Below are 26,973 nucleotides of genomic sequence, written 5' to 3'. Positions count from 1 at the left end.
GAGCTGAAGGTGCCCGGCTCCCTTACAGGGGCCCCTTAGGCCTGCCCTGTCAGCAGGCACTCACCGCTCTGGGTGGGTCGCCTTAGTTTAGGAGCTTAAAACTGTACTTGAGCACTGGTCCTAGCATACAGCAGGGCAGGGTTGGGGAGGGGTGTTGGGGGGCTGGGTCGTGCGAAAGAAAGACAGCCCTGCAGAAGGAGCTGCGGGAGGGGGTTTGTGCTCTCTTCCGGGACAGTCTGCCCCTGGATAGCACACACTCACCAGTCCTGAAGGGATTCCTCAGCAACTAAGCAGGGCCGCCAGTAGCCCAATGATCCAGGGCCAACAAGATGAATGGAGCAAGGGGGGGATGGTATCCAGGAGCGTGCAGGTAACCTGGCGCCAGAGGTGAAGGTGCCCGGCTCCCTTACAGGGGCCCCTTAGGCCTGCCCTGTCGGCAGGCACTCACCGCTCTGGGTGGGTCGCCTTAGTTTAGGAGCTTAAAACTGTACTTGAGCACTGGTCCTAGCAAACAGCAGGGCAGGGTTGGGGAGGGGTGTTGGGGGGCTGGGTCGTGCGAAAGAAAGACAGCCCTGCAGAAGGAGCTGGGGGAGGGGGTTTGTGCTCTCTTCCGGGAGAGTCGACCCCTGGATAGCACACACTCACCCGTCCTGATGGGATTCCTCAGCAACTAAGCAGGGCCGCCAGTAGCCCAATGATCCAGGGCCAACAGGATGAATGGAGCAAGGGGGGGATGGTATCCAGGAGCGTGCAGGTAACCTGGCGCCAGAGGTGAAGGTGCCCGGCTCCCTTACAGGGGCCCCTTAGGCCTGCCCTGTCGGCAGGCACTCACCGCTCTGGGTGGGTCGCCTTAGTTTAGGAGCTTAAAACTGTACTTGAGCACTGGTCCTAGCAAACAGCAGGGCAGGGTTGGGGAGGGGTGTTGGGGGGCTGGGTCGTGCGAAAGAAAGACAGCCCTGCAGAAGGAGCTGGGGAGGGGGTTTGTGCTCTCTTCCGGGAGAGTCGACCCCTGGATAGCACACACTCACCCGTCCTGATGGGATTCCTCAGCAACTAAGCAGGGCCGCCAGTAGCCCAATGATCCAGGGCCAACAAGATGAATGGAGCAAGGGGGGGATGGTATCCAGGAGCGTGCAGGTAACCTGGCGCCAGAGGTGAAGGTGCCCGGCTCCCTTACAGGGGCCCCTTAGGCCTGCCCGGTAGGCAGGCACTCACCGCTCTGGGTGGGTCGCCTTAGTTTAGGAGCTTAAAACTGTACTTGACACTGGTCCTAGCAAACAGCAGGGCAGGGTTTGGGAGGGGTGTTGGGGGGCTGGGTCGTGCGAAAGAAAGACAGCCCTGCAGAAGGAGCTGGGGGAGGGGGTTTGTGCTCTCTTCAGGGACAGTCTGTCCCTGGATAGCACACACTTACCCGTCCTGATGGGATTCCTCAGCAACTAAGCAGGGCCGCCAGTAGCCCAATGATCCAGGGCCAACAGGATGAATGGAGCAAGGGGGGGATGGTATCCAGGAGCGCGCAGGTAACCTGGCGCCAGAGCTGAAGGTGCCCGGCTCCCTTACAGGGGCCCCTTAGGCCTGCCCTGTCAGCAGGCACTCACCGCTCTGGGTGGGTCGCCTTAGTTTAGGAGCTTAAAACTGTACTTGAGCACTGGTCCTAGCATACAGCAGGGCAGGGTTGGGGAGGGGTGTTGGGGGGCTGGGTCGTGCGAAAGAAAGACAGCCCTGCAGAAGGAGCTGCGGGAGGGGGTTTGTGCTCTCTTCCGGGACAGTCTGCCCCTGGATAGCACACACTCACCAGTCCTGAAGGGATTCCTCAGCAACTAAGCAGGGCCGCCAGTAGCCCAATGATCCAGGGCCAACAAGATGAATGGAGCAAGGGGGGGATGGTATCCAGGAGCGTGCAGGTAACCTGGCGCCAGAGGTGAAGGTGCCCGGCTCCCTTACAGGGGCCCCTGAGGCCTGCCCGGTAGGCAGGCACTCACCGCTCTGGGTGGGTCGCCTTAGTTTAGGAGCTTAAAACTGTACTTGAGCACTGGTCCTAGCAAACAGCAGGGCAGGGTTGGGGAGGGGTGTTGGGGGGCTGGGTCGTGCGAAAGAAAGACAGCCCTGCAGAAGGAGCTGGGGGAGGGGGTTTGTGCTCTCTTCTGGGAGAGTCGACCCCTGGATAGCACACACTCACCCGTCCTGATGGGATTCCTCAGCAACTAAGCAGGGCCGCCAGTAGCCCAATGATCCAGGGCCAACAGGATGAATGGAGCAAGGGGGGGATGGTATCCAGGAGCGCGCAGGTAACCTGGCGCCAGAGGTGAAGGTGCCCGGCTCCCTTACAGGGGCCCCTTAGGCCTGCCCTGTCGGCAGGCACTCACCGCTCTGGGTGGGTCGCCTTAGTTTAGGAGCTTAAAACTGTACTTGAGCACTGGTCCTAGCAAACAGCAGGGCAGGGTTGGGGAGGGGTGTTGGGGGGCTGGGTCGTGCGAAAGAAAGACAGCCCTGCAGAAGGAGCTGGGGGAGGGGGTTTGTGCTCTCTTCCGGGAGAGTCGACCCCTGGATAGCACACACTCACCCGTCCTGATGGGATTCCTTAGCAACTAAGCAGGGCCGCCAGTAGCCCAATGATCCAGGGCCAACAGGATGAATGGAGCAAGGGGGGGATGGTATCCAGGAGCGCGCAGGTAACCTGGCGCCAGAGGTGAAGGTGCCCGGCTCCCTTACAGGGGCCCCTTAGGCCTGCCCTGTCGGCAGGCACTCACCGCTCTGGGTGGGTCGCCTTAGTTTAGGAGCTTAAAACTGTACTTGAGCACTGGTCCTAGCATACAGCAGGGCAGGGTTGGGGAGGGGTGTTGGGGGGCTGGGTCGTGCGAAAGAAAGACAGCCCTGCAGAAGGAGCTGGGGGAGGGGGTTTGTGCTCTCTTCAGGGACAGTCTGCCCCTGGATAGCACACACTCACCCGTCCTGATGGGATTCCTCAGCAACTAAGCAGGGCCGCCAGTAGCCCAATGATCCAGGGCCAACAAGATGAATGGAGCAAGGGGGGGATGGTATCCAGGAGCGCGCAGGTAACCTGGCGCCAGAGCTGAAGGTGCCAGGCTCCCTTACAGGGGACCCTGAGGCCTGCCTGGTAGGCAGGCACTCACCGCTCTGGGTGGGTCGCCTTAGTTTAGGAGCTTAAAACTGTACTTGAGCTCTGGTCCTAGCATACAGCAGGGCAGGGTTGGGGAGGGGTGCTTGGGGGGCTGGGTCGTTCAAAAGAAAGACAGCCCTGCAGAAGGAGCTGGGGGAGGGGGTTTGTGCTCTCTTCCGGGACAGTTGACCCCTGGATAGCACACACTCACCCGTCCTGATGGGATTCCTCAGCAACTAAGCCGGTATCACCATTCTTGATTTAAAGTTGTTATACTCCACGATAGTAGTAAAGACCATGGTACTGAAATAAAAACAAGCAGATTGATCAATGGAATTGAATTGAATACCCAGATGTAAATTTACACACCTATGAACAAAGAATCCAAAAATATACATTGTAAAAAAAGAAAAAGAAAGCATCTTCAACAAATGATGCTTATCAAACTGGATAACGGCATGCAGAAAAATGCAAATAGGTCCATATTTATCTCCATGAGCATTCAAGTCCAAGTAGATCAAAGACTTTAGCAGATACACTGAACCTAACAGAAGAGAACTTGGGGAATAGACTTGAATGCATTGGCACAGGAGACAACTTCCTGCATAGAACACCAGTAGCAGAGGCACCAAGATCAACAAAATTAATAAATGGGACATCATGAAACTGGAAAGAACTTGTAAAATAAAGGATATTGTCAATAGAAAAAAACATCAACCTACAGAATGGGAAAAGATTTGTACCAACACCGTATTAAACAGAGGACTAATATAGAAAAATGTATGAAGAACTCAAGAAACTAGATATCAACAAACCAACTAATCTAATTAAAAAGTGGGGTACATCAAAAAGTATACATCAAAACAATAACTACTGAGGTATTTTAGTGTTAGTGGTGTTTGGAATTATTTTTAAATATTAATATGTCTTTCTCACAGACAAGGACAATGTAAAATGATTTCCTTAAGGTGGCAGTATCTCCTGTTTTATAAAATCCTACTTGGTTGGATATAAACAAAATGAAATAAATAAAAATCAATAATGCATTAACTATAAAAATTGGATTTTTTTGAAATATTGAATCTAGAATCCTTTTCTACAAAGAGTAGAAATTGAATAACTATGCAAAGAAACATGATATAAAGTTTTTTATTTTTTGACTCCTGCATAGAAATAAAGTTCTTGCAGGCTAAAGGTTTATACTTCTCCTGGGGAAACATTAGAAATGAAAATATGTTAAAATATTCAGTATAGGCCAGTGAGATGGCTCAGCTGGTAAAGAAACTTGCTACCAAGCCTGATGATTTTAATTTAACCCCTGGAACTTCACAATGTAGGAGAGACCTAAATCCTACAAGCTGTGCTCTGAATTCAACCTATGCTCTATGGCAAAGGAAAGCATGCACACATATGCATGCACACACACACACACACACACACACACACACACACACACACACACACATCTCCAGAGTCTGAAGCATAAGCATGCATTTGTATTGTTGTTTTTATATCCTTATATAATTTTATAACAGTTGGAACTAAATTTAAGTTAGCCTATTTTTCAGATAATATATTAACAAAACAAAATCTTGAACGGGGAGTGGTAGTACATGCCCTTAATGCAGCAGGACTACATAGAGAACTCTGTCTCAAAAACAAAATAAAAGCAATAAACAAACAAAAAATAAATAAATCTTTCTGTGATTTTCTTTACCAACAAAATAGTAATATAAATAAAATTTAACATGTAGTTGTATATACAGGTTTTAAGCCATTTCTGAAAACAAATAAACACACATATGAGTGTGTGTTTGTATATATATATGTATATACATACATACACATATATATGTATATGTGTGTATATATATATATATATATATATATATATATATATATATATATATAGCCAAAGCTTTCAATCGCCAAGGATGGTGAAAGCAAGACACTGCATGACAAAACCAAAATTAAGCAATATATATCCACAAACCCAGCCCTATAGAAGTACTAGAAGGAAAACTTCAACTCAAGGAAGTTAGCCGCACCAACAAAACCACAGGCAATAGATAACTTCACACCAACAAATCCCAAAGAAGGGAAACACACACATGTTATCACCACCACCACTAAAACCAAAAAGAAAAAACCCCAAAACCAAAAAAGCAAGAATTAACAATCATTGGTCATTAATATCTCTTGATATCAATAAACTCAATTTGCCTATAAAAAGACACAGGCTAACAAAATGGGTACAAAAACAGGATCCATCCTTCTCCTGCATATAAGAAACACACCTCATCCTCAAGGACAGACATTTCCTCAGAGTAAAAATTTCCAATCAAATGGACTTCAGAAACAAGCTGGTGTAGCTATCCTGATATCTAACCAAATAGACATTTAAACTGATATTAATCAAAAGAAAAGGAGAATGACATTTAATATACAGCACAGAAAAAATCCATAAAGATAAAGTCTCAATTCTAAACATTTGTGCCCCATTAAAAGGGCATCACATTTATTAAAAAAAAAAAGCATTACTGAAGCTTAAAGCACACATCAAATACCACACACTTAATAGCAGAAGATTTCAACACCACATTCTCACCACTGGAAAGATTTAGGTTTTAAACCCTGGGAATAAATGCATATATATACAAAATCATTTTTCAAATGTTATGAATAAAATTTTTAGTTTTAAAATTATTTTGCCCTTTTTGATAGAAAATCTCCTTATGGAAAAAGTTGTGGTTGGTATTCTATGCAAAAGTAATTTGAAAATGTAATGGAGATGAAATTGGTAATTCTATATATTGCTCAAATTTTTTTGCCTCTGTAAATAAATATTCTTTTTTGATAGCCTCTTAAACATGAGAAAGATTCATTTGCATTATGAAGCCTGTAATCCTGTTTGTCCATGTCTCTGTCAAATGACAATAGGTTTCCTATGACAAATAGGTCATGTCTTCAGTTTGATTTGTATTCTATTTATTCTAAATTTTGGCCATAAATACTGTTTTTATTTTACTTAGAAACAAATTACTTTGTTTTCTGTTGTTGTGCTATCATTGCAGAAGATACCAGATGCTGTATTTTGGCTAAGCATGTTAGTTGGTGAAGACTTTTCACTTACTATTAATTTCCTAACTATATGACTTTTCTAAAATAAGATGGAAACAGCATGTAAGAAAATAGTTATTTTACAGTATTGGCAATGTAAAAATTACAATAAAATGACTGCAAATAAACTTGACTTACAAAGTAGGCCAAATTTGCTATGTTATTATTATATTTAGGTAACAGAAAAAAAGCAACAGTTGGAGAAATGCTTGAAATTGTCCCGCAAGATGAGAAAGGAAATGAATGTCTTGACAGAATGGCTGGCAGCAACAGATATGGAACTGACAAAGAGATCAGCAGTTGAAGGAATGCCAAGTAATTTGGATACTGAGGTTGCCTGGGGAAAGGTAAACTGTTTATTATTGAAAGTAATTTTTAACATATATGATAACTTACAATAAACTATTTTATAACTGAATAGTAATGCCTAACAGTAATAGAATTATCTGTATTACCTCAATTCATTTTTACTTTTCTCTAAAATTAATCAGGACCTAACTGGGTATTTCAATGAAATGGTAAACTTTACAAACAATCACCCCAAAGCATAAACTGAATAAGTGGGTTATAAGTAAATCCTTGAAAATATGTACATTACTAAAAACACAGAGTTCAAACTTCTGTAAGTATTCTAAATGAATTAATTATGTGCATTTAATGCTCTAAATCTATCATTCACAGTGATTAAGTTCCATGTTTTACTAGTTTATTTCAAACTAGGGTGCCTAGCTGCAACATCCAACTAGATGCAGCCAGATGCAGTGATTGTGGACAGTTCAGCATATTGCCAAGGTCATAACCATAAAGAATCTAAAGGGAACAGTGAAGGTTCTATCATTCCTGTCACCAAAGGGCATTTGGCCTATTTTCGTTCTAGTTGGGAAATCCTTGTCATTTCTCTTGACAGTCAGAAAGACATTTATTGCTGCCTAGAATTTAAGGTCAAACGCTCATAGCTTAATACTTTCCTAAGTGATTCATTACTAGAGTATTTGAAATTATCTTAATAAAAGGGAAGTAGCTGATGTAGCTGGTATTAATAGCAAATCTTCATCTGAGACTTTGCCAAGGCATTGGGCCATTTAAGAAACATGCTCACTCTCATTTCTTCAAATTAGTAAGTATTTCAGTTAATTAGCTATTGACGATATTTGCACTTATATTTAGTTTAGTAAGGGTAAACATTACACTTCAAATCTGAAAAAAGTGCATTATGCAAAAACTTATGATATGATGCCACACTTTAAATCATTTCTCTTTGTGACAATTTACATGATTTGTAATGATAAAATTTTCATATAAATAGTGGTGGATTACATTTCTTTTCTCTCTACTTAGAATAATTCTTTCAAGTTACAGCTGTTGTTTCAAAATCATATATTATATGAGATTATTATGATAAGGAAAAAATAGATAATATAGACTAAAATTGAACTAGCTTCATTTATCCCTTACCAGTCTACCATATAATGGTTTTATATGTGTTTGCTTAGATTAAATCACCAATTATATGCTTAGTTACAATCTAGGCTATTCTAAAAATTCAGGCAAGGTACAATGTTTCAGAGAAAATAAAGATGAGATGTTATCGAAAATAAGTTTACCAGTTCAGGGTAAAGGAAGTGTCTTTGGCATAAGAAATCATTCAGAGTCCTTTGGTTATATTTTTTAAAATCTTTGGTTATTTCTGCTCTTTTCATAAAACTTGTTCACTACTGCCGCGTTTTAAATTTCACCCACAAGGAAGATAATGAAGTGGAGAACAGTAGTTCTCTCTCAGTGATGAATGGTAAGAGCTCCATGCTTTATTCCTGCTCTTATTTCATTTGTCAGAGCTAATGTAGCCTTATCTATTTACCAGAGTTGGTAACAAAATATGGACTTTAGATGAGCAACGCTGTACCATGGTTAAATGACCTTGCACTAAAATGGATACATAGATAAAGCATTTTCAAAGATAATTATCTTGGCTAATGCAATATCTTACTGACCTTTTGCCGCAGTAACTAAAGAATGAGAAAAAAAGTTCCACCTAACCTGTAAACCTATAAAAAATTATCAGTGATTAGCATCTTCTAGTATAAGTCTCCTTAAAACAACCCAACCCAACCCAAACATATATATCAGGGTGCAGTTTTTTTAAATGTATTTATTTTATATACTGACCAGTTTCCCCTCCTTCCTCTCATCCCATCTGTTCCCTCACCCCCTCCTTCTCATCCTCTGTTTCTATTCAGAAAAGTGGCAGTTTAGTTGATTCTGTCCAAACTAACTGTTTTTATTCTTCACATTAGTCACATCTATGGGCATATCTGAATGCCAAATTAATCTTCTTATGATGACACTAGTCACATAGATTCATTATCACTCTGATATTATTGTAATAGTTACCTCTGTAAATGTTCTATTGCTATAAAGCCAATTCTGAGGCATGGCATTTGGAACATTATCATGTGACTTATGGGGAATATAAAACAGAATCTGACAAGGGAAAAGACCTGCCTGCAATGTAGAAGATTTCTGTAATGATGCATAAAGAACAAGATCTAGACATGGAAAGATTTGGAAACTCAGCTAGTTGTCTTTTATAAGCAAGTTAGGAGACAATTTAAACTTACATCAAATATGCTTTACTTTGGAATCCTCATAAGAATTTTTTCACAATTTTCTGAAGAGGTATATTTCCATTAACTTCACAAACAAACAGAAATCAAACCAAAACGAAAAGCATTAAAATTCCACATCACAATGGCTTTTGGTAATTTCTTTAAATTATAGGAGGTTTGAGCATTCTGGAGTTATGACCACAGACTGAGTCTTCATCTCCTACCAACTCCTCTGTTCCTATTCAACACATTTTTACTACATTGTCCCTGTGACCCTTTTGACTTTTTGACCCTTTTGGTTTCTTGGCCTCCTGACCTCTTTTTATTCTGACTCTCTCCTCTCTCCTCCTGCCACTTTTCACATGGCCTGGTCCAATTTGCCAAGCATGTTTACTGTGAGCTTCCCAGATGTCTCTACCTCTGCTTGTTTTTCTTTTGTCTATAATAAAAAACCTCAATCCCTTGGAAGCAGTTATGTCTTTTATTTACTTTTTTTATTGACACTTCTATAGTCAACATGGCCTTCTATATGATGTAACTTTAAACACATGATCCTTCTGCTTTAGCCTCCCAAATGCTGGGATTACAAGTAAACAACAATTTGCTCAATCATCAAATAGTATTTTTAATGCTTTAAAAATAAATGTGATTAGTTGTAAACAAGAAAATCAATTCTAAGTATCTCATTAATGAACAAATTTGCCTAGCATTTTACCTATGATACATAAAAGTAAATATTTATGTGAATACATAGATATTTACTTAACAATCATCATTTTTAGTAGCAGCTCTAAGTTTATTTATTTATATGTTTCTGGTTTAACCACTAACAGATTTTATTTATTTTAATTTAGTGTCATCATTGAAAATTCCAAATTAATTAAATAAGCTCTCTAAACTCACAGTGCCGTCTAAAACCTCAGTTAGACATGGTTCCCTAAAATGTTCTTGCCCTATGCTATTTTATATCCATTGGTTTCTTTGTAATAAACATCGCATTGTTTTATAGGAGTTGTCTAACAGAATCAATAAGAGAAACATTGAATTCTATTCAGCATATTAAAAAATGTAAAATAACTGATCAGTATAAATTGATACTAACGGCACTATAGCTAGGAGGTAGAAAATAGCCAAAAGCATCTAGACAAGTCCAGAGGAGAGAGATAAAGTACAAGATAGAACACGGCCAGCAGACTGGTCCTGAGAGCTAGAAAGAGGGAGAGAGACCAAGAGAAAAACAAAGTGGGTACAGCAAAATAAGACTAAGTTTGGGCAAAACAGAGAGGCAAAAAAGAGGAAGAGAAAAAAGGAAGTGGAACAAGAATAGCAGGTTTATCAAGGATAAGGAGTAGTAACTGGGGGATGGAAGCTCCTGAGCTAAATTCATAGTAGATGGTGAGAGGAGGGAAGAAGAGCCAGGATGCCAGCAGGGACTCTGATGTGTAACAGGTACTTGTGATACTGAGGGAGACTTAGCCAGCGTGCTGTTTGGTATGCTAATAGCCACCATTGATAGCTATTTATCTCCTCTGCCAGTGATAAGGGAAATGGCTACTTTTTGTATAGAGGAACCTACTTAGCAAGTTCCTAAAGAATATTGGCTTTTGTCTAACCACCACAAGAATTTGGAGAAATGGAGTTACCTCTGGACCTGACAATATTTAAATAATCACCTACGAAATAACATGTTTTACTTTTCACTTTTATTTAACGGCTAAGTATTTACAAAGCTCAACATAAAGGACAGTTATTAGTTTCCTAAATTACCTTTTCTCTTGCCACTTCAGTGATAAAATATAATGATTACTATTACCTCATACAACCTCATCTCAAAATGTCTTTCTGTCTGACAGAAGTTTCTTAGCAACACGTAGAAACTACCTGGGAAAGCTGCAAAATAAACAAATGAGTGGACTTGGAGTCTTGTGTTTAATTGGTCGGCCCAAAGGTAGTTAGCACCATAGTATTCTGCACAGTTGTGCATCACTGGAAAATATCATTAATATAAGATCCATTCATTTCAACAGTCTGATGGGATATATATCCATATCTGTTAGTTTTGTTCTGTGTTTTTTTTAATCTTATACTGTTTAAAGAAATCTAATTTCTCTTCCTAGTTTGTGGGAATAATTGCCTCATCTCATCACCCTCTTAACTACAAAAGTATGAGAACCATTTCTTATTTCTAAAGTCTGTTACACTATCATTCTCATGAAAAATTACATATCTGTTTTAAAAGAGAGCATAGTAATTTATCTGTGAAGTGAAATATCACTAGCAGATCATTAACTTGGTACAATGAATGCATCAAACAGCTGTTACTTAGAAAATAGAACATCTGTTAAATGCCATTGAAGTCACTATTCACTGTCATTATAGTTATGGCTATAATTTCTGTTCTGCACATTCTGCTTTCATGAAAATCTTTACTACATGATACATTATTAATAAAAAATTCAATATCCATTGCTATAAAATCCAAATTTTAATGCTTTATATTATTCTTAAACTTATAACATATTGTTGCATAGTCTAAGAATAAAATATGTCCTACAACTTTAAGCCATGATAATTTTAAGGTCTCAATAAATTAATTAATTTAAAATTCCACTAGGTGTAAAGCATGTTAGACTGTATTACACACTCTTGAGAAACACAGCATACATATACTATCAATTTAAAGGTAAATATAGATTGTCATTTAAAGTTTAAAAATCTCACCTTAGGAGACCTGGATAGAGGTGGGCGGTCCTTGGGCTTCCCACAGGTCAGGGAACCCTGATTGCTCTTCGAGCAGATGAGGGAGGGTGACTTGATGGGGGAGGGGGAGGGAAATGGGAGGCGGTTGCGGGGAGGAGGCAGAAATCCTTAATAAATAAATAAATTAAAATAAAATTAAAAAAAAGTTTAAAAATCTCAACATGATAAATTTTCATCTTTTAATTTTGTTTCGACTCCCCTGCAACATGAAGGCCCAGGCCTGCTTGTTTTGGGAGCTTTTGTCCTGTCCGGTCCTCCAGCTGTTTAGTCCCTAACAAAATCACACATAGGTCTCTTTAAGTTATAAAGCTGTTTGGCCCATTAGCTCTAGCCTCTCACTGGCTAACTCTCACATCTTGATTAAGCCATTTTTCTGATCTATGTTAGCCATGTGTCTCAGTACCTTTTTTCAGTGGGGCAGATCATATCCTGCTGCTTCAGTGTGGCCTGTGCAGGAGTGGGAGGAATCAACTTCCTCCTTCCCAGAATTCTCCTGTTCTCATTACATCATTTCTACTTTCTGTCTGCTTTTCCTGTCTATATTTCCTGCCTGGCCAATCAGCGTTTATTTATAACATGATTGACAGAATACAGACAATTCTCCTGCACCATATCCTTCTCTTTTAAATAAAAAAAATAAAGGAAAATATCCATAGTCCATTTTTGTGGAATGTGGGTATAGTATTTTAGGCTACTTCCAGCTGGTTGGGGGCACTGATAATCTCATGGGGACATAAAGAAAATTTAGAATTATGATCAAGTCCTGACTGAAGGATCCTATGGGTATTAATCACCTCAGGCAGCAGTCTTGAACCTGATTTGGATGAAGAACTCAGACATCTGGGCCATCTATTTCTGTCGGAGATTTCCCAGGTGGTCTTCCTTGATCAAAGCTGATTTTTCTTAACTCTGAATAAATCCACAGCCTCTCATTTTTTTGTAGAAACAAAAGAAAAATCTCTTCTCCAAAGTAACATAACTTTTAACTTCAATTTTGAAATTAAGGTATTTTTAAAATACCCATCTTGGATTAATTCTGCAGCATTTATAAGCAAATATCTTTTAGCAGCTGTTTTTCCTTCCTCAGCATTTAAACAATTTAAAGAGAGCATAATAGCATACAGCATCAAGATTTTTTTCTGTATTTTTCATCTTTATGTAGCTTTATTATAGCCTCTATTTTTTTTTGTTTGGTTTTTCGAGACAGGGTTTCTCTGTGACTTTGGAGCCTGTCCTGGAACTAGCTCTGTAGACCAGGCTGGTCTCAAACTCACAGAGATCCACCTGCCTCTGCCTCCCGAGTGCTGGGATTAAAGGCGTGCGCCACCATCGCCCGGCCTTAACCTCTATTTCTTTTAGTTTTACTTTTAACTTTTGGCTTTTTGAGATAGGTTTTCTGTGTATCTTTGTCCTGGAACTCCCTTTGTAAACCAGGCTATCCTTGAACTCACAGAGATCCATCTGTCTGTGCCTCCCAGGCTACTCTCATTATTTATTTATTTATTTTGAGAACTTTAATCTTTAGCCTGTAAATATTTTTAACATACTCTAAACCAGTTATATTTCTCTTTACTGTATATATATATATATATATATATATATATATATATTTTGATCACATGGGTCTTTAATTTGTTAAGGAATATGGAGAAGATTTAGCCACAACTCTATGGCGTTTTAAGGTCCTTGCCAGGTAGCAAGCTGCAACGTTCTGTCCATAGCTCTATAGTCTGGACCACTTGCTTGAAAGACAGTTTTCCCTGGCAGGATGGCCCAGAAAGCCAGTTTTTTTTTTAAACAGCCCAGCTTTTTTTCTGCTACAGCTGAAAACTGAAATGCTTTATTCTAGTCTTTTTTAAGCTTTTTTAGGCTTTTTGTGGATGTAGTTATCCATGTAGGCGCCATTCTGTAACATGAAGGCCAGGCCTGCTTGTTTTGGGGGTTTTTGTCCTGTCCGGTCCCCCAGCTGTTTAGTCTCTAACAAAATCACACATAGGTCTCTATAAATTATAAAGCTGATTGGCCCATTAGCTCTAGCCTCTCACTGGCTAACTCTCACATCTTGATTAACCCATTTTTTCTGATCTATATTAGCCATGTGTCTCAATACCTTTTTTCAGTGGGGCAGATCACATCCTGCTGCTTCAGGGGTGGTCTGTGCAGGAGTGGGAAGAATCAGCTTCCTCCTTTCCAGAATTCTCCTGTTCTCATTACATCATTTCTACTTTCTGTCTGGTTTTTCCGCCTATATTTCCTGCCTGGACAGTCAGCGTTTATTTATAACATGGTTGACAAAATGCAGACAATTCTCCTGCACCCCCAGTTTTTCATGATTAGAAATGCTAGGGTGGTTACACATAAACTTGTATGGCCAAACATTTTAAGATGTCTTTCATAAGCATATTGTTTTAGTTAGTCTCTCATATACATTTTAATGCATAAGACAAATAATAACTAAAATAAAATTATGGTAGTATCCTAGTAAAGGGGATGATAATGTAATAAATGCCTGTAAAGTAGATATGCAGATAAAAGTGTGGTTAGCTAGAGATATAAACTATAAGCAGACTGCCATTAAGAAATTGTTTTAAAAGGATTGAATGAGTGTACTGTGCCATTATACATAGAAGCTATCATTAGAATAATTATCATGGGAAATTTTCAGAGGCATTGAAAACTTGGAAGAATACATAGTTGAGATAGTAGGATGTTTTCAAGCCCAAATGAGGCCTGTCTTGTGTTCCTGGAGAATAGTGACTACATGTTTGTTTATGTAAAATAAGATAATTATTGTAATACCTTTTATAAGTGTAAAGTTAAAAATAAGAACATCAACAGAAATCAACAGAGTAGGTTTCCCCATCAAAATGTGAATTCATGATTTAGTGTATTCACTACAGTGTACGCACGTCATCATTTCTAAAATCACCTTCCTCCAAAACTACCTATGAGGAATTGATCTGAATACATTTCTCACATTGTCTATGACTACAATCTATAAAAATGTCCGGCGGAAATGAGGAGAGAACATGAGACACAAACGAACCTATGTGTACAAGATTATTAAGAAGATTATGTGCACGAGCTTGGTCAAAACACTGTGGATAGAAAGGGGAGAAGAGAGAGCGTGGGAATGGCACATTTAGCTTTTAAAGGCTCCCCAGCATAAGCGCACAAGGGGGAAAGATATGCCCATGTCAGATGCTGATGAGGGCCAATGCTATGCCCTGCACCTGCATATGGGGGCTTCTGCGTCAGACGCTGGTGATGCAGCTGGGGGGGGGGGGTGACCCACACATGTGCACAGGGGGTATATGCGCTGGCTTCAGAACCCGGAAGTGCAGACTTACAGGTGACTAAAGGAATTACAATGTAAATTTTTTATAAGAAGAAATTAATCTGTTTTACCTAATCTGCCATGATAATGAAAGCATAGCAGCCTTTATTTAGTAGCCAGGTCATAGTACATCTGTTTACTAGAAATTATAAAACTTAGTTCTTAATATTTATGCACTTGCCTACTCATATATTGTACTCAAAAAGTTAACATTTGCAGAAATTATTGTTTCAGTAGAATTCTACTCATGCTAATCATGTTCTGTTGCATCATAAGACTCCTTGCTGTCACCTAAGTAGTTCTAATTTCGGTATTCTTATGTTTCCAAAAGTATATACAATTGTCATCTAGGTCAAAATATAACATTGTGAATATAATCTTACTTTTTCCTCACCTTAATATCAATGTAAGGAGCTTATACATTGAAACTTGAGGGAAAATCAAACAAACAAAACCCTAAGCATAATTTATTATAAAAGCAGGAATGATATTTTCTTCTATATCATTTTTATCTTTCATACCTAGAACCATGGTCACCTTCTATATTTGTAAAGAATATATATATATATATATATATATATATATATATATATATATATATATATATTGTCCACTAGTTTACAGAAGTTCTTTTTTTAGAGTTGAAATCTAGTCCATGTCTATTCATTTCTAAATGAACTATGTCTTCCCAAACCTGGTATTTTCATATTCCAAAAGGCATTTAATAGTATTATCTGTGGCAATTCTTCAGTAATGTCTGGATTCTAAGAGGAATACAATAAACACTCATGATTGATATGTTACAATTGATTTTATGAAATGCTAGTCTCACTCATGTACAACAAATAAGTAATAGTTTGTGTCAAACAGATAAATTCTTTGGCACAAGTTACCTCAGTACTGGTATTTTAATATTAAAATGAGAACCGAAATACAAACATAAAAATCCATATGATAAAATGAATATTCATTGATAATTATTTTTTCAATAGTTGTTTTTAGCATGTTTATTCTTTCTGTTGATTTGATGTCCAAAGCACATATCCAAAAATAAAAATGATTGGAAACAAGACATGACTGCTTCTAGGTATGGTTGAGGAGGATTTTATTTTAAATATGAGGGAGACCACATCCAGAGGCATTTGGAAAAGTCCAGGCTGAAAATGGCCAACAGAACAGACTGCGTTATAATAGGAAAAAAGAGGGGGGGGCAGCAAGAGAAGAAGAGAAGAGAGGAGGAGCAAAAGAAGACCAAAAGGGCAAAGAGAACCAAGTGAGGACCAAAAACAAGAGACCATGTAGCCAAAATGTTTGAAGTTATATAGGAAAGAGAAGTTTGGGAAAAGAAAATCAACCTTAGGGGCTGGGGAAGTTTAGGGTGGAGAGTAGGCGTGGGAAGTGTGTAATTGATACTAGCTGAGAGTGTAGTGACCAGTGTCTGATCTGATTATTTGAATAGGCACCACAGTTAATCATTTGTCTGGATGACTTTGAGACTTAACAAAAACAGAGCTCAAGGATCAGGAGTTGACTAGGATCTGAAAGTATGGAGAGAAGATCACTGTAAGGAATTGTGATGTATTACATAGTCAGAAAAGACTTTTTGAGAACACCTAGGAATGAAAAATCTGCTGTCTGATAGAGATAGCTTCCTTGCATAGAACACTTCTATACTTCTTTATACTTAATTTTATTTGATTCTACTTGTGAATTTATCCTGATTTATTATTGCTATTCCTCAGTGATTTTGTTTTGTTTTAACATTGATTTTGGTTATTAAAACATTGGCTTCTTTTGAAAATGACTTTTCCTCTTTTCCAGTTTTGTGTATTTTTATTTTATACTTTAGAACACATTATGAGAAGGGTCATTAAGTTTAATGAGGTGTCAAAAATCTTTATATCTCCAAAAGGCTGATAATACTGCTATAGTAAAATATTAGAACCATAGTTGTTTAGTTTTCTAAAAACCAGTATTTATTTTTAAATGAGTCTTAAATTATCTGTCATTAGCTAATGCATGATTAAATTAGTGAACATACAATATTAAATACATACATATTAAATTAAAAATCTGAAGACTTAGTTTTTAAATATATATAGAATTTGATTAATAAATCAATCACAGTTGTTTAATAATAAACATCCTGTATACCCAGTAATGAAACTACAATAAAAAATATGGAAGGATTTCATCATTCATAAACACATGTTTGTAGATTTATGGCCTTACAAATCTTTGCATAGGAACCAAACTCACAATCCTTTCACAAGTTGAAGTCTTAATGCTACACATGGTGCTTTACTCGAAGCTTAATGTTAATTTTTCCTACAGGCTACTCAGAAAGAGATTGAGAAGCAGAAGGCTCACTTGAAGAGTGTCACAGAAATAGGAGAGGCATTGAAAGCGGTGTTGGGCAAGAAGGAAACCTTGGTGGAAGATAAACTGAGTCTTCTAAATAGTAACTGGATAGCTGTCACCTCTAGAGCAGAAGAATGGCTAAACCTTTTGTTGGTAAGAAAAGTGGCAGAAGCTTTTCCACTCCTCTTTGTCAACAAGGAAACAAACAAAGCAAAATAAAAATAAGGAAATAAGAATTCTGGAACGATGTCTCTGTTTTAAAATTCAACTACAATTTATATATACTGATATATCACACCACAATTCTAAGATATTTTACAATACTTAATACTAATTTCTGTTTTTGATATGTGACTTTAAGGCAATTTAAATACTGCATTCTTTTCTTTCTACAAATTAGAACAAATGTTCTAAAAATTTTGTCTAACCAATAAAATGGCATGTTTCTGTACAATTCAGGAATACCAGAAACACATGGAAACCTTTGATCAGAATGTCCAACACATCACAAAGTGGATCATTCGCACAGATGAGCTTTTGGATGAATCTGAAAAGAAGAAACCACAACAAAAGGAAGACATTCTTAAGGTAGTAAAGATAATATTATGAGAAGTCGTTTTCAAGCTGCACAAGTTATAACAATCATGTTCAAACACAAAATACCAAAGACTAGACTTTTTTTTTTATAAATCTAGCCATCTCTATTTCTTTTCTTTCTGTGTCACTTCCTTCTTTTGATCATTCACCATTCTTTCCTATTTTGCTCCCTCCATTCCTTTTTATTTTCCTTTTTTTATTGGAATAACTGACATTGTAGAGTTCTAAAATTTAGATAGTTTTTCAAGTTCATGTCTGACCTCTCTATACTCAATCTCAGATCACAAAGAATTATGAGGATTTATTTTTCTGTCATATTTAAATTCATTTTTATTATAATGTCAGTATTCTTGTGTCCATTCATACAGCCCACAATAAATACTCATTTTTTATCTGCTAGTAACAAATTCCAATCTTAGAGTAGATTCAGTATCTCTGGTCTAAAAAACACCAAGTTCAGAGTGTTCCAGACTCTGAGCTTTTTAAAAAATATTTCTATCCTTTCACAATAGAATATAACTTTCAACATTGTTTCATTTACAAAATTATTTTAAAATATTACATAAAATTAACTTTTAGATAAATGGATACTTATTTATGAAGTATAAATTAATTTTTGTTTGTTCTTGGACCAATCATTAAGATACCACATTGTGGATATGCATATATTTTAGAAAAAAGCATAAAGAAATTTTTAAAGCATTTTGGATAAGGAATATTGGACATGATATTGTCCATTATCATCAGCTTATATAAACCAAATTTTTAATATCATGCATATGTAAAGAAAAGTAACATTTTGAAATAGGTTATCTCATTTTTAAATTTATTATTCAGGCATACTATGTTTTATGTTACAAGATCAAATTAAACTTTGCTTTAAAACATGATTTCTATAACAAAATATATAAATTGGAACTATATCTTCTTGCTACTTTATCTCTATTTGATGTTATTTTATTTATTTTTCAATCAAATTAAAAGAGTCAGATCTCATTTAAATTAATAATTCAGTATATTTTTGGTTGAAATTTTAAACAATACATGATAATTATTACTGCTTCAAAATTCAGCTATTATTGTCATTTCTGTCTTTCCTTTAGTTCAATTACTAGTTTTTGAAACAGGATCTTCTTAAATTACATAAGCTAGTCATGTGAATGCATTATGTAACATACATTATCTTTTCATTTGCAAACTTCTTGTCAGTCTTTCAAGAGTGTGGAGTTCTTAGCTGAACTCCACCATAATCAGCTCTTATTTTTTTGTGTTTGTGTCAATTAATTTCCTTTTCTATTAAAATACTACAGACATTCTAGGATATCTCATGAATATTAACCTCACTATATGGATTATGTCTTTGAATGGATTTGTGTTATACTCTATACTTTTAATTGGTAATTGATTATAATCAAGGATATCATGTAAATGTAAAATTCATACAAATATTTTAATATTATCCAAACTGGATATTCGACATATGGGCTTTTGGCTGTTGGTTTATGTGCATCCCATCTCCTTTTATAAGCAATGCAGAACATTTATGTACTAGGGAATCAATCTTTTCCTTGATATTGAATAAAATAAAGAAGATCTGAGGTGCATCAGAGAAGAATGTAAAATTGTGCTTCCAGTATTTTCCCTCTGGAGCACATAATTCACTGGTGCCATAACTATTAATTCCAGTAAGGATAAAAGGAAATAAAACTAAATGCATAATAACACACTTGTTCTCAGACAATAACTAGAAGCCAGGACATTTTTCCTTGTCTTTCCTTAGAGGAGGTAGACAGATTAAAGAGACATATATGAAACTTCAAAATACTGTCCTAGTAATTTTAAGCTCACACACAGTTTCATTCCACTTCACTCTTATTGAAATTCGTTTTATTCTTCCCACTCTGGTCTTCTGCATATATGCACACTTTTTCCTTGTGGTGTCTTCTCCACGTTTTCCTCTGCCCCACCCTCCATCTCTTTCTCGTTCTCTCTCTCTTCCTCTGTGTCTGTTCTAGTTTTGATTACTAACTTAAAGCCCTGTTTCTTACTCATGGAATATAGCGTTTAAAGGCCGAAATGAATGACATCCGTCCAAAGGTGGACTCCACACGTGACCAAGCAGCAAACTTGATGGCAAACCGAGGTGACCACTGCAGGAAAGTAGTAGAGCCGCAAATCTCTGAGCTCAACCGTCGGTTTGCAGCCATTTCTCACAGAATTAAGACTGGAAAGGTAGGAAGATCTACTTCAAGGTGGAAACTTGTGCTAAATGATCTCTTGAGAAGGTTGCGCAATACACTGAAGGGATCAAGAAATCCCCACAACAAGGTTTTCAAAAGGAGTAAGAAGGCCAAAATATGCTTAAGGAAAATTTACCGCTGACTATCATGGAGTCAAATCTCTCTTCCTTTCTCTATATCTTTCTTTCTGTCACACTTTTTCCTGCCACAGCTATGCTAGAACTGCACCCTGCAATGGTTTTCATTTGTACTTTCAGGGATCACCTACAACAAAGTAACAGAGCATGCAGCAGGCCAAAAAATAAAAAGCACAAAAGACATCTATCTAAACTGAGCACTACTGAAATATTTTCCTAAGTATAATATTGCTCATGTGGAATGCATATCACATATCCACCATGAGGCCTTGTACCTCTGCATGATCTAGGTTATTTGTACTTCTTTACTTGTTATGCACATTTGTATATATAATTTTCTCAAGCAAATTGCAAGCACTGTGACAAAAATCCTTTTGGTTATGATGAAACGCTCAAGCCATGAAAACAACTGAATGTGAAACTTAAATTCAATATTTCTGTAGTTTTGTATGCCTAGTTATCCTTATTCTATTTAATGAAGAACTGGAGAGTATGGTACTTTTGCATGATAATTTTCATATTTATATAACATGTAATGGATATAAAAACCTTTGAAGTAGTTTGCCAAAATATGTATATACTGGATTATAGCATTTTAATGTTTTGGTGAAGATTTGAAATGCAAGGATTTATCTGAAAATGTATCCAATGTAATCTGATACATTTTTCAATATAATATGGAACACATGCAAATATAAAATATGTATGAAAGAAGCACATATTTATAAATATAGTAAAGTCATGGAATAAATTTAACCAAAAAAATATATAATGATTAAACAATTCAAGGCTTTCCTTATTTCTCTTAGTTACTAACAATGACTGACTAGATATAGTATTGATATTATGTTAGGGTTCCGAAAGGACAATTATACTTTATCATCATAGTAAATCTAAACCTGCAGAGATGAAGTATTGATTGATGATTTGCCTATTTATTTGTTTTGTGGAAAGATTGGAGAAAGTGTTAAAAAACTATTTTCATCAATATGGTCATCGACTATATATATTATAATTGCTAAATTTTCTAAGGCACTGCAATGTCAGAATATATATATATGTACATATTTAAGCATGATTCAAAATATATAAAATGTAGCATCAGAAATTATAAATAATTTGTATCATCAATTATCATCAAAAACCATTTACCCAAAATATACAGTGCACAATTTGGAAAATATCAAACAGGCTCTTAAATTTTCTTTTGTTTGTATACTTTTTAAAGATTGAACTCTGCTACTTAAATAGCAGTTGTCATTACTTCTGTTTATATCCATGGTGTAGTCATCAAAAGTAACAAAATAACTAATATTTCAATCCTATTGTGTTAACGGGTTACTCAGTTTTCTGTTGTCCGCATCAAGAATATACAATTTTAATAAACTCCTAAGTTATAAGATATTCAAAAGAATGTATGGATGTACTTTTAGGTAAATTATGCAATGAGATTGTGACTCCCAGAAACTACATTGAAAAAACGAAGAGCTCATCCTCCATGATACACTTAATACCTATATATAAGTGAGCTTCTTAACCAAGATTTCAATGAAATTTTTTCTATATTTTGCCTGAATTTGTGAGAAGTAATTTACAAAACATGGATAAAGCAGGACATCCAAATTTCATATTTTATTCTTCCTTCCAAATAGAGCTTAAGTTATTTCAAATCAATAGTTTGACATACATATTGACAAAGCAATGAGTTTTTTTATTTCATAGAGTATCCTTGTTTTCCCTTAATTACAAAAAATACTATATATAAAAATTGATACTGTTCTGGAGAGATAATTAAGTTTATCATGATAAAACTCAAACCACAAAGATAAAATGTCTGATTATTTGTCTGTTTATGGTGCCAAGAAATGATATTGAGCCTCCATTTTGCTGGGAATTGTGCAGATGCAAGGGTGTAAAAATTTGCTTAAAAATATCACCTTATAAACACAAAATCAAACAAATTGGAATCATAAAAATCTGCTAAACACTAAAACTTGTTCAAGGAAAATTTCAAACACCATTGAGGTAATTCTACGAGGAAGCAATGTTAACATTGCCAAGAGTCTGGATATAGACAATATCTATGTCTAAGTTTTTGTATAAGGTAGTTACATTTACCGTTATTTTTCAATAACGGTTTATTTATTTGCGTAAAAAACTCCACAATGTAGAATAACACATAACAAAGATATATTTCATGGTAAATATTAAATTGAAAAAGATCTTTATAGAAAACATAGACTTCAAAATGATAGACTTTTAGCACAATGAGATTTAAATTGCTGTTACCATTCTGAAATATAACCAAGTTCAAATATCCACGAAGATTCTTGGAACAGCAGTGTGTTCTTTGGTTGCAAAAGAAAAATAAAAAATAGATTTGCATTTGTCTTTTTAAAAATAATCATAAACTCATCTCATCAGATAAAATTTCTGGAAATTTGATATATAAGAAAATGAACACAAGTTTAAAGATATAGACTGTAATATTATGTACATAAGTGTTCAGGGTCTCATTTTACTTCTAGCTCATGTGTAGTCCTGCACAATTTTGTCTCTCTGCAAAAAGGAAAATTACTCTCAGCTTCAAAAATAACCATTCAAAATTAAATATATAAATTATAAAATAGTGGAGTTGCTAGATAGGGTGGGATTATACACTTTAATTTTTTTTTCTTTCTATGATTGATCTCAAATAGTATAAATTACAGCTGTAGACTATGTTGTTAAAATTTTCACATTAGATCAGCCCCAAAACCTATAACTTTTGTGTTGGACACGTCTGTATTTTTGCCTTGATAAATTGCATCTTTAAGATACTTGATGACTTAGGTATGATTTTGCTTAAAGAATAGGAGTCTGATAGTGTCAGTATGATCTTGGATGTCAAAACCGAATTACTTGCATGTTTAAGATTATGGCTGCTTTTCTAAGTAGATTTTCTCATAAACAAGTGTAACTTGAAACAAAATATTTGATGATGAATGAAATATGTAAGCCACTCGGTATTGAAGTATATTAGTAACTCAATATGAGGATTAATTTTAGACTAGCCATTTAGCAGTCGCAAAGATTATCATGAGAAGTCACTGTTTACTCGACTATGCTCTTTTGAGTCATTACTAGTGAAAGGCATACTTCTATATTTCTGACACAAACTGTCTATCATAAGAAATTCTAAAAGTCAAAACAGTGAGCCTTTGGATTTTCGGTTGATAGTGGATCCGGACAGAGCAGCATGAGGAGTATTCTTAAACTGAAACTCCTCAATTGTTTTGGTAAAAAGGTAAATATATATGAATTATATAATTTGGCATATTCCCATTGAAATCTCAGGATGTCCCTGAAATATTCAAATTACAATAATGATGCCAGTCTCCCTTTAACTTCAGTATCATCATGTGGATAAATGATGTAAGAATAATATATTTAGAAAAATTGTTTTAAAAGTTTGAAATGCTGAAAAGGAAAGCATATCAATAGCTGTTATTTTTAAGATTATATTGAGTCACTGCTTAGTTCTTATATTTTGAGAACTAAGATAATAACTGATAAGCAAAAGAAAAAAAGAACGATTTATTTTTCTTCCTGGTTTCTGCTAGATGACATGTTTTTGCAAATTTTTTTTTTGGCAAAAACTAGTCTAAAGGGTAGTCAATTAAACTTAAAATACTAGAAAGTTTTACCTCACCTAATACAACACTTAAAATACCTAAAATGCTACCTCTTTCTGTTTATTTAAATTGACCAAATATCCAGGATGTTGAGAACCTGTACTATTCCTTAATCATTGAGATTAGTGTAAGGACATGATAGTTTTAATGGAGTAGACCATACTTATAAAATTAAATCATGGATCCTTTAAGAATCCCTGGCAAATTTGAAATGGGCAGTGATACCGTTGCTTAACTTTCTTTGCTTTAGAGTATCTGAGTTGAATGACAAGGTGGTTGTCAAGGGGATGCTATTAGGAACAGAATGTGCCCTGAAACAGATGGATAGGAAAGAGATTTGAAAGACAAAAGGAAGTTATCTTTTAATGCTACTTTTTAGAAAATCACTATTTCTCTTCATTCTCTTAGAAGCCGGATCTGAAGGAAGGGGAATTAGCATTTGAGGAAATTGTTGTTGGTGGGACTTAAGGAACTTGTGAAGATAGAATTGAGAATAAAGGAGCTGTCTAGATGAATTCTCATCAGCCATATACCACTCCCAGAACAAAATGTTTTGTCCTGTGGCGACACTATAGTTAGTTCAGATGTGATAGATTTATGTAACATTCAATTACATTCAGGATACATTCATGAATAACGGTTTGAGAGTCATTTTTATGGTAAGTGAATTTAGCAGTCATTCCAAAACCTTTGAGGAGATAAGAATTTTGGGTAAGTCAAAATTTTTTCCCTCCAGAGAGTAAATTAAGATTCCTTATAAGATAGAGAGTATGGGGCACGAACCTTAATTGTGGATGATAAAACTGAACAGGTTGATTAGACAAAGTACGAAGAAGTCATGACAATAAGACTAATAGCTTGTGCTTAATTTAGCATGCAATGAGGACTTTGTAATCATTCTCTCTCACACATTGCTGAAAGAATAGAAGAGCCCTGGTATGTGAGGAGAACAAAACTGAAAAGTGTCTAGAATTAGGGAAACCAGATAGGAAAGCATCACGATAGTCTGGATGAGGACTTTTAATACTGGAGTATTTATGGGAATATGAAGAAGTTTTTAATCAAGAGAGAACTCTCCAACGTTTGTATGAATTTGGGCGATTATAAAACATAGATTACAAAAGTTTCACACCAAGAGACACTTGTTCAATGAAAGTAGAGAGAAGCCTGAAAATTTAGAGTACTAACAAGTTTCGGGGTGATTTTAATGGAACTGGCCTAGGAGAGCCCACCTCCAGAACTACCTAGTTAGAGGTATTTGGAAATAGTTGAGAGATTTTTGTCGTTGAGAGTCATGAAGATAGGAACTCAATGATTAATTAGTATTCCAAACTGATTCGTTGAGGAAGTCTGTGCTTGAGATTCAGTAATTAAATAGGCTCAAGATATATTTCCCACATTTCAATGTTTTTAACAGTTTTAACTATAATCTATAAAGCTCTTTTTATGAACATAGGCATTTATTTAATTTTATTGAAAAATACTACAAAAATATGCAATATGACCGCTACATATCTAAAATATTTTATTCTTGAAAGTACTGGACAATTTACATATTAGCCCTGAAATAGATGACAAACAATTTTTAAAAGTCGAGTTTTTTCCCCTCTTTCTTCAGTTATTCACTAAGACATATATGCCATAGAATATATTTATGGAATATTCTTTAAATTCCATTATGGGCCATGGAACTCACAACCAAAATTTATCTAGAAGTTTCTACGTATTTATTGTTATATTATAATAAGATTTGGACAATCTAACATCATATGTTTAAATATTTATTGTTTTATTAGTATAATAATTATGTGTGTCTACTTTTTTGACATTCAGTCACCATCGGCAGATATAAATCTAATCTTTCTGCAGATCAGAGAATTTTAGATAATTATAGTAAGTTTTGAGATAACCAATGACACATGTGACACATTTTTTATATAAGGTAGAATATACCACACACACACACACACACACACACAAAATAAAAACACATGACTTCTTTAACACATAGTTTTGTGGGGAGGGGGGAGTAATGGGTATACATTAGACTGATACTTTGTATCTCTTAAACATCAAAGTGAAATAAACAATACAGCTTATATGACCTAAAAGACTTAGTAATTTTAACTAAAACATAACTTCTTTTGTCAGTTTTGTAATATGAATATACTTATCTTTCCCCCAATCTAAAATCTGTTTCCAATCCTCTTCTCACATAGCACCTTTTCTGACAGAAATAAACAACTAAAGTGCTTAATTTGGCACAGTTATCCATGTTATATGAATATGTACCAATTTGATTTTCTACAAAGAAAAGAAAATGTTTGTACATGAAAATTATGGATAAAAATTGCAGATATTGTGCTCTATATACAATCCATAATTCATATCTTTAATGATAATAACAGATTAATTTTCAAACTATATAATACACATGCTATTTAAATTTAACTGAAAGGAATAAGAATTGAACTACTCTATAGAGTTTCTATTCAAATAACATTATTTCACGTTTATATTTGACTACAGAGCCAGCAGAGTAAAATATATTTAAATTTTGATATTCTCTTATAACTATTCTAAATATTTTGAATGCTGATATGGAGTTGAATATAATGAACAGTGTATTTTGATACAACTCCTTCCTTCAGTTTTATTAGCATGGTATTTATTGTAATTAAATCTATTTGGAGATTACTGATTGAGATAACATAAAAACAAAAATAAATTTCCCAATTAGTTAGTGTAAATGCATTGAAAAACAGTCATTCTTTGGACAACAAACTATTAGATAATTATATTATCTAATATTAGAGGATATAAATGACACTCTGTATTCCTAAATTTCTCACAGTTAGACGCTCTTCTTAGAAATTTTTAGATCTCAGTTGTTTTGCTTAGAACACTGTTTTGTTTTTTTCTGATTCCCAACATAGTGTCTTACGTCTGTTTGTCAGAAAATCATCATGATTGATCTATGGTATATTAGTTTGACTATATCCAATTTTATTTTAAATGGT

The 26,973-nt window shown here is 35.9% G+C and overlaps 1 protein-coding gene across 8 annotated transcripts in view; it reads left to right on the top strand.

Annotated features, from left to right (window-relative positions):
* Dmd (dystrophin) overlaps positions 1 to 26,973 on the top strand; it is a 2,313,977-nt gene that overhangs the window by 1,044,918 nt on the left and 1,242,086 nt on the right. For all 8 annotated transcript variants that reach the window (XM_075957213.1, XM_075957212.1, XM_075957218.1 and 5 more), the window contains exons 34-37: positions 6,418 to 6,588; positions 17,279 to 17,458; positions 17,765 to 17,893; positions 19,964 to 20,134. In XM_075957213.1, the coding sequence (XP_075813328.1) occupies positions 6,418 to 6,588; positions 17,279 to 17,458; positions 17,765 to 17,893; positions 19,964 to 20,134 (651 nt within the window). The remainder of the gene's footprint in view (positions 1 to 6,417; positions 6,589 to 17,278; positions 17,459 to 17,764; positions 17,894 to 19,963; positions 20,135 to 26,973) is intronic.

Source organism: Microtus pennsylvanicus, chromosome X (assembly GCF_037038515.1).
Source record: "Microtus pennsylvanicus isolate mMicPen1 chromosome X, mMicPen1.hap1, whole genome shotgun sequence".
In the NCBI taxonomy this organism is placed as follows: Eukaryota; Metazoa; Chordata; class Mammalia; order Rodentia; family Cricetidae; genus Microtus; species Microtus pennsylvanicus.
The sequence above is the reverse complement of the archived record's forward strand: the minus strand, read 5'-3'. Positions and strand labels throughout refer to the sequence as shown.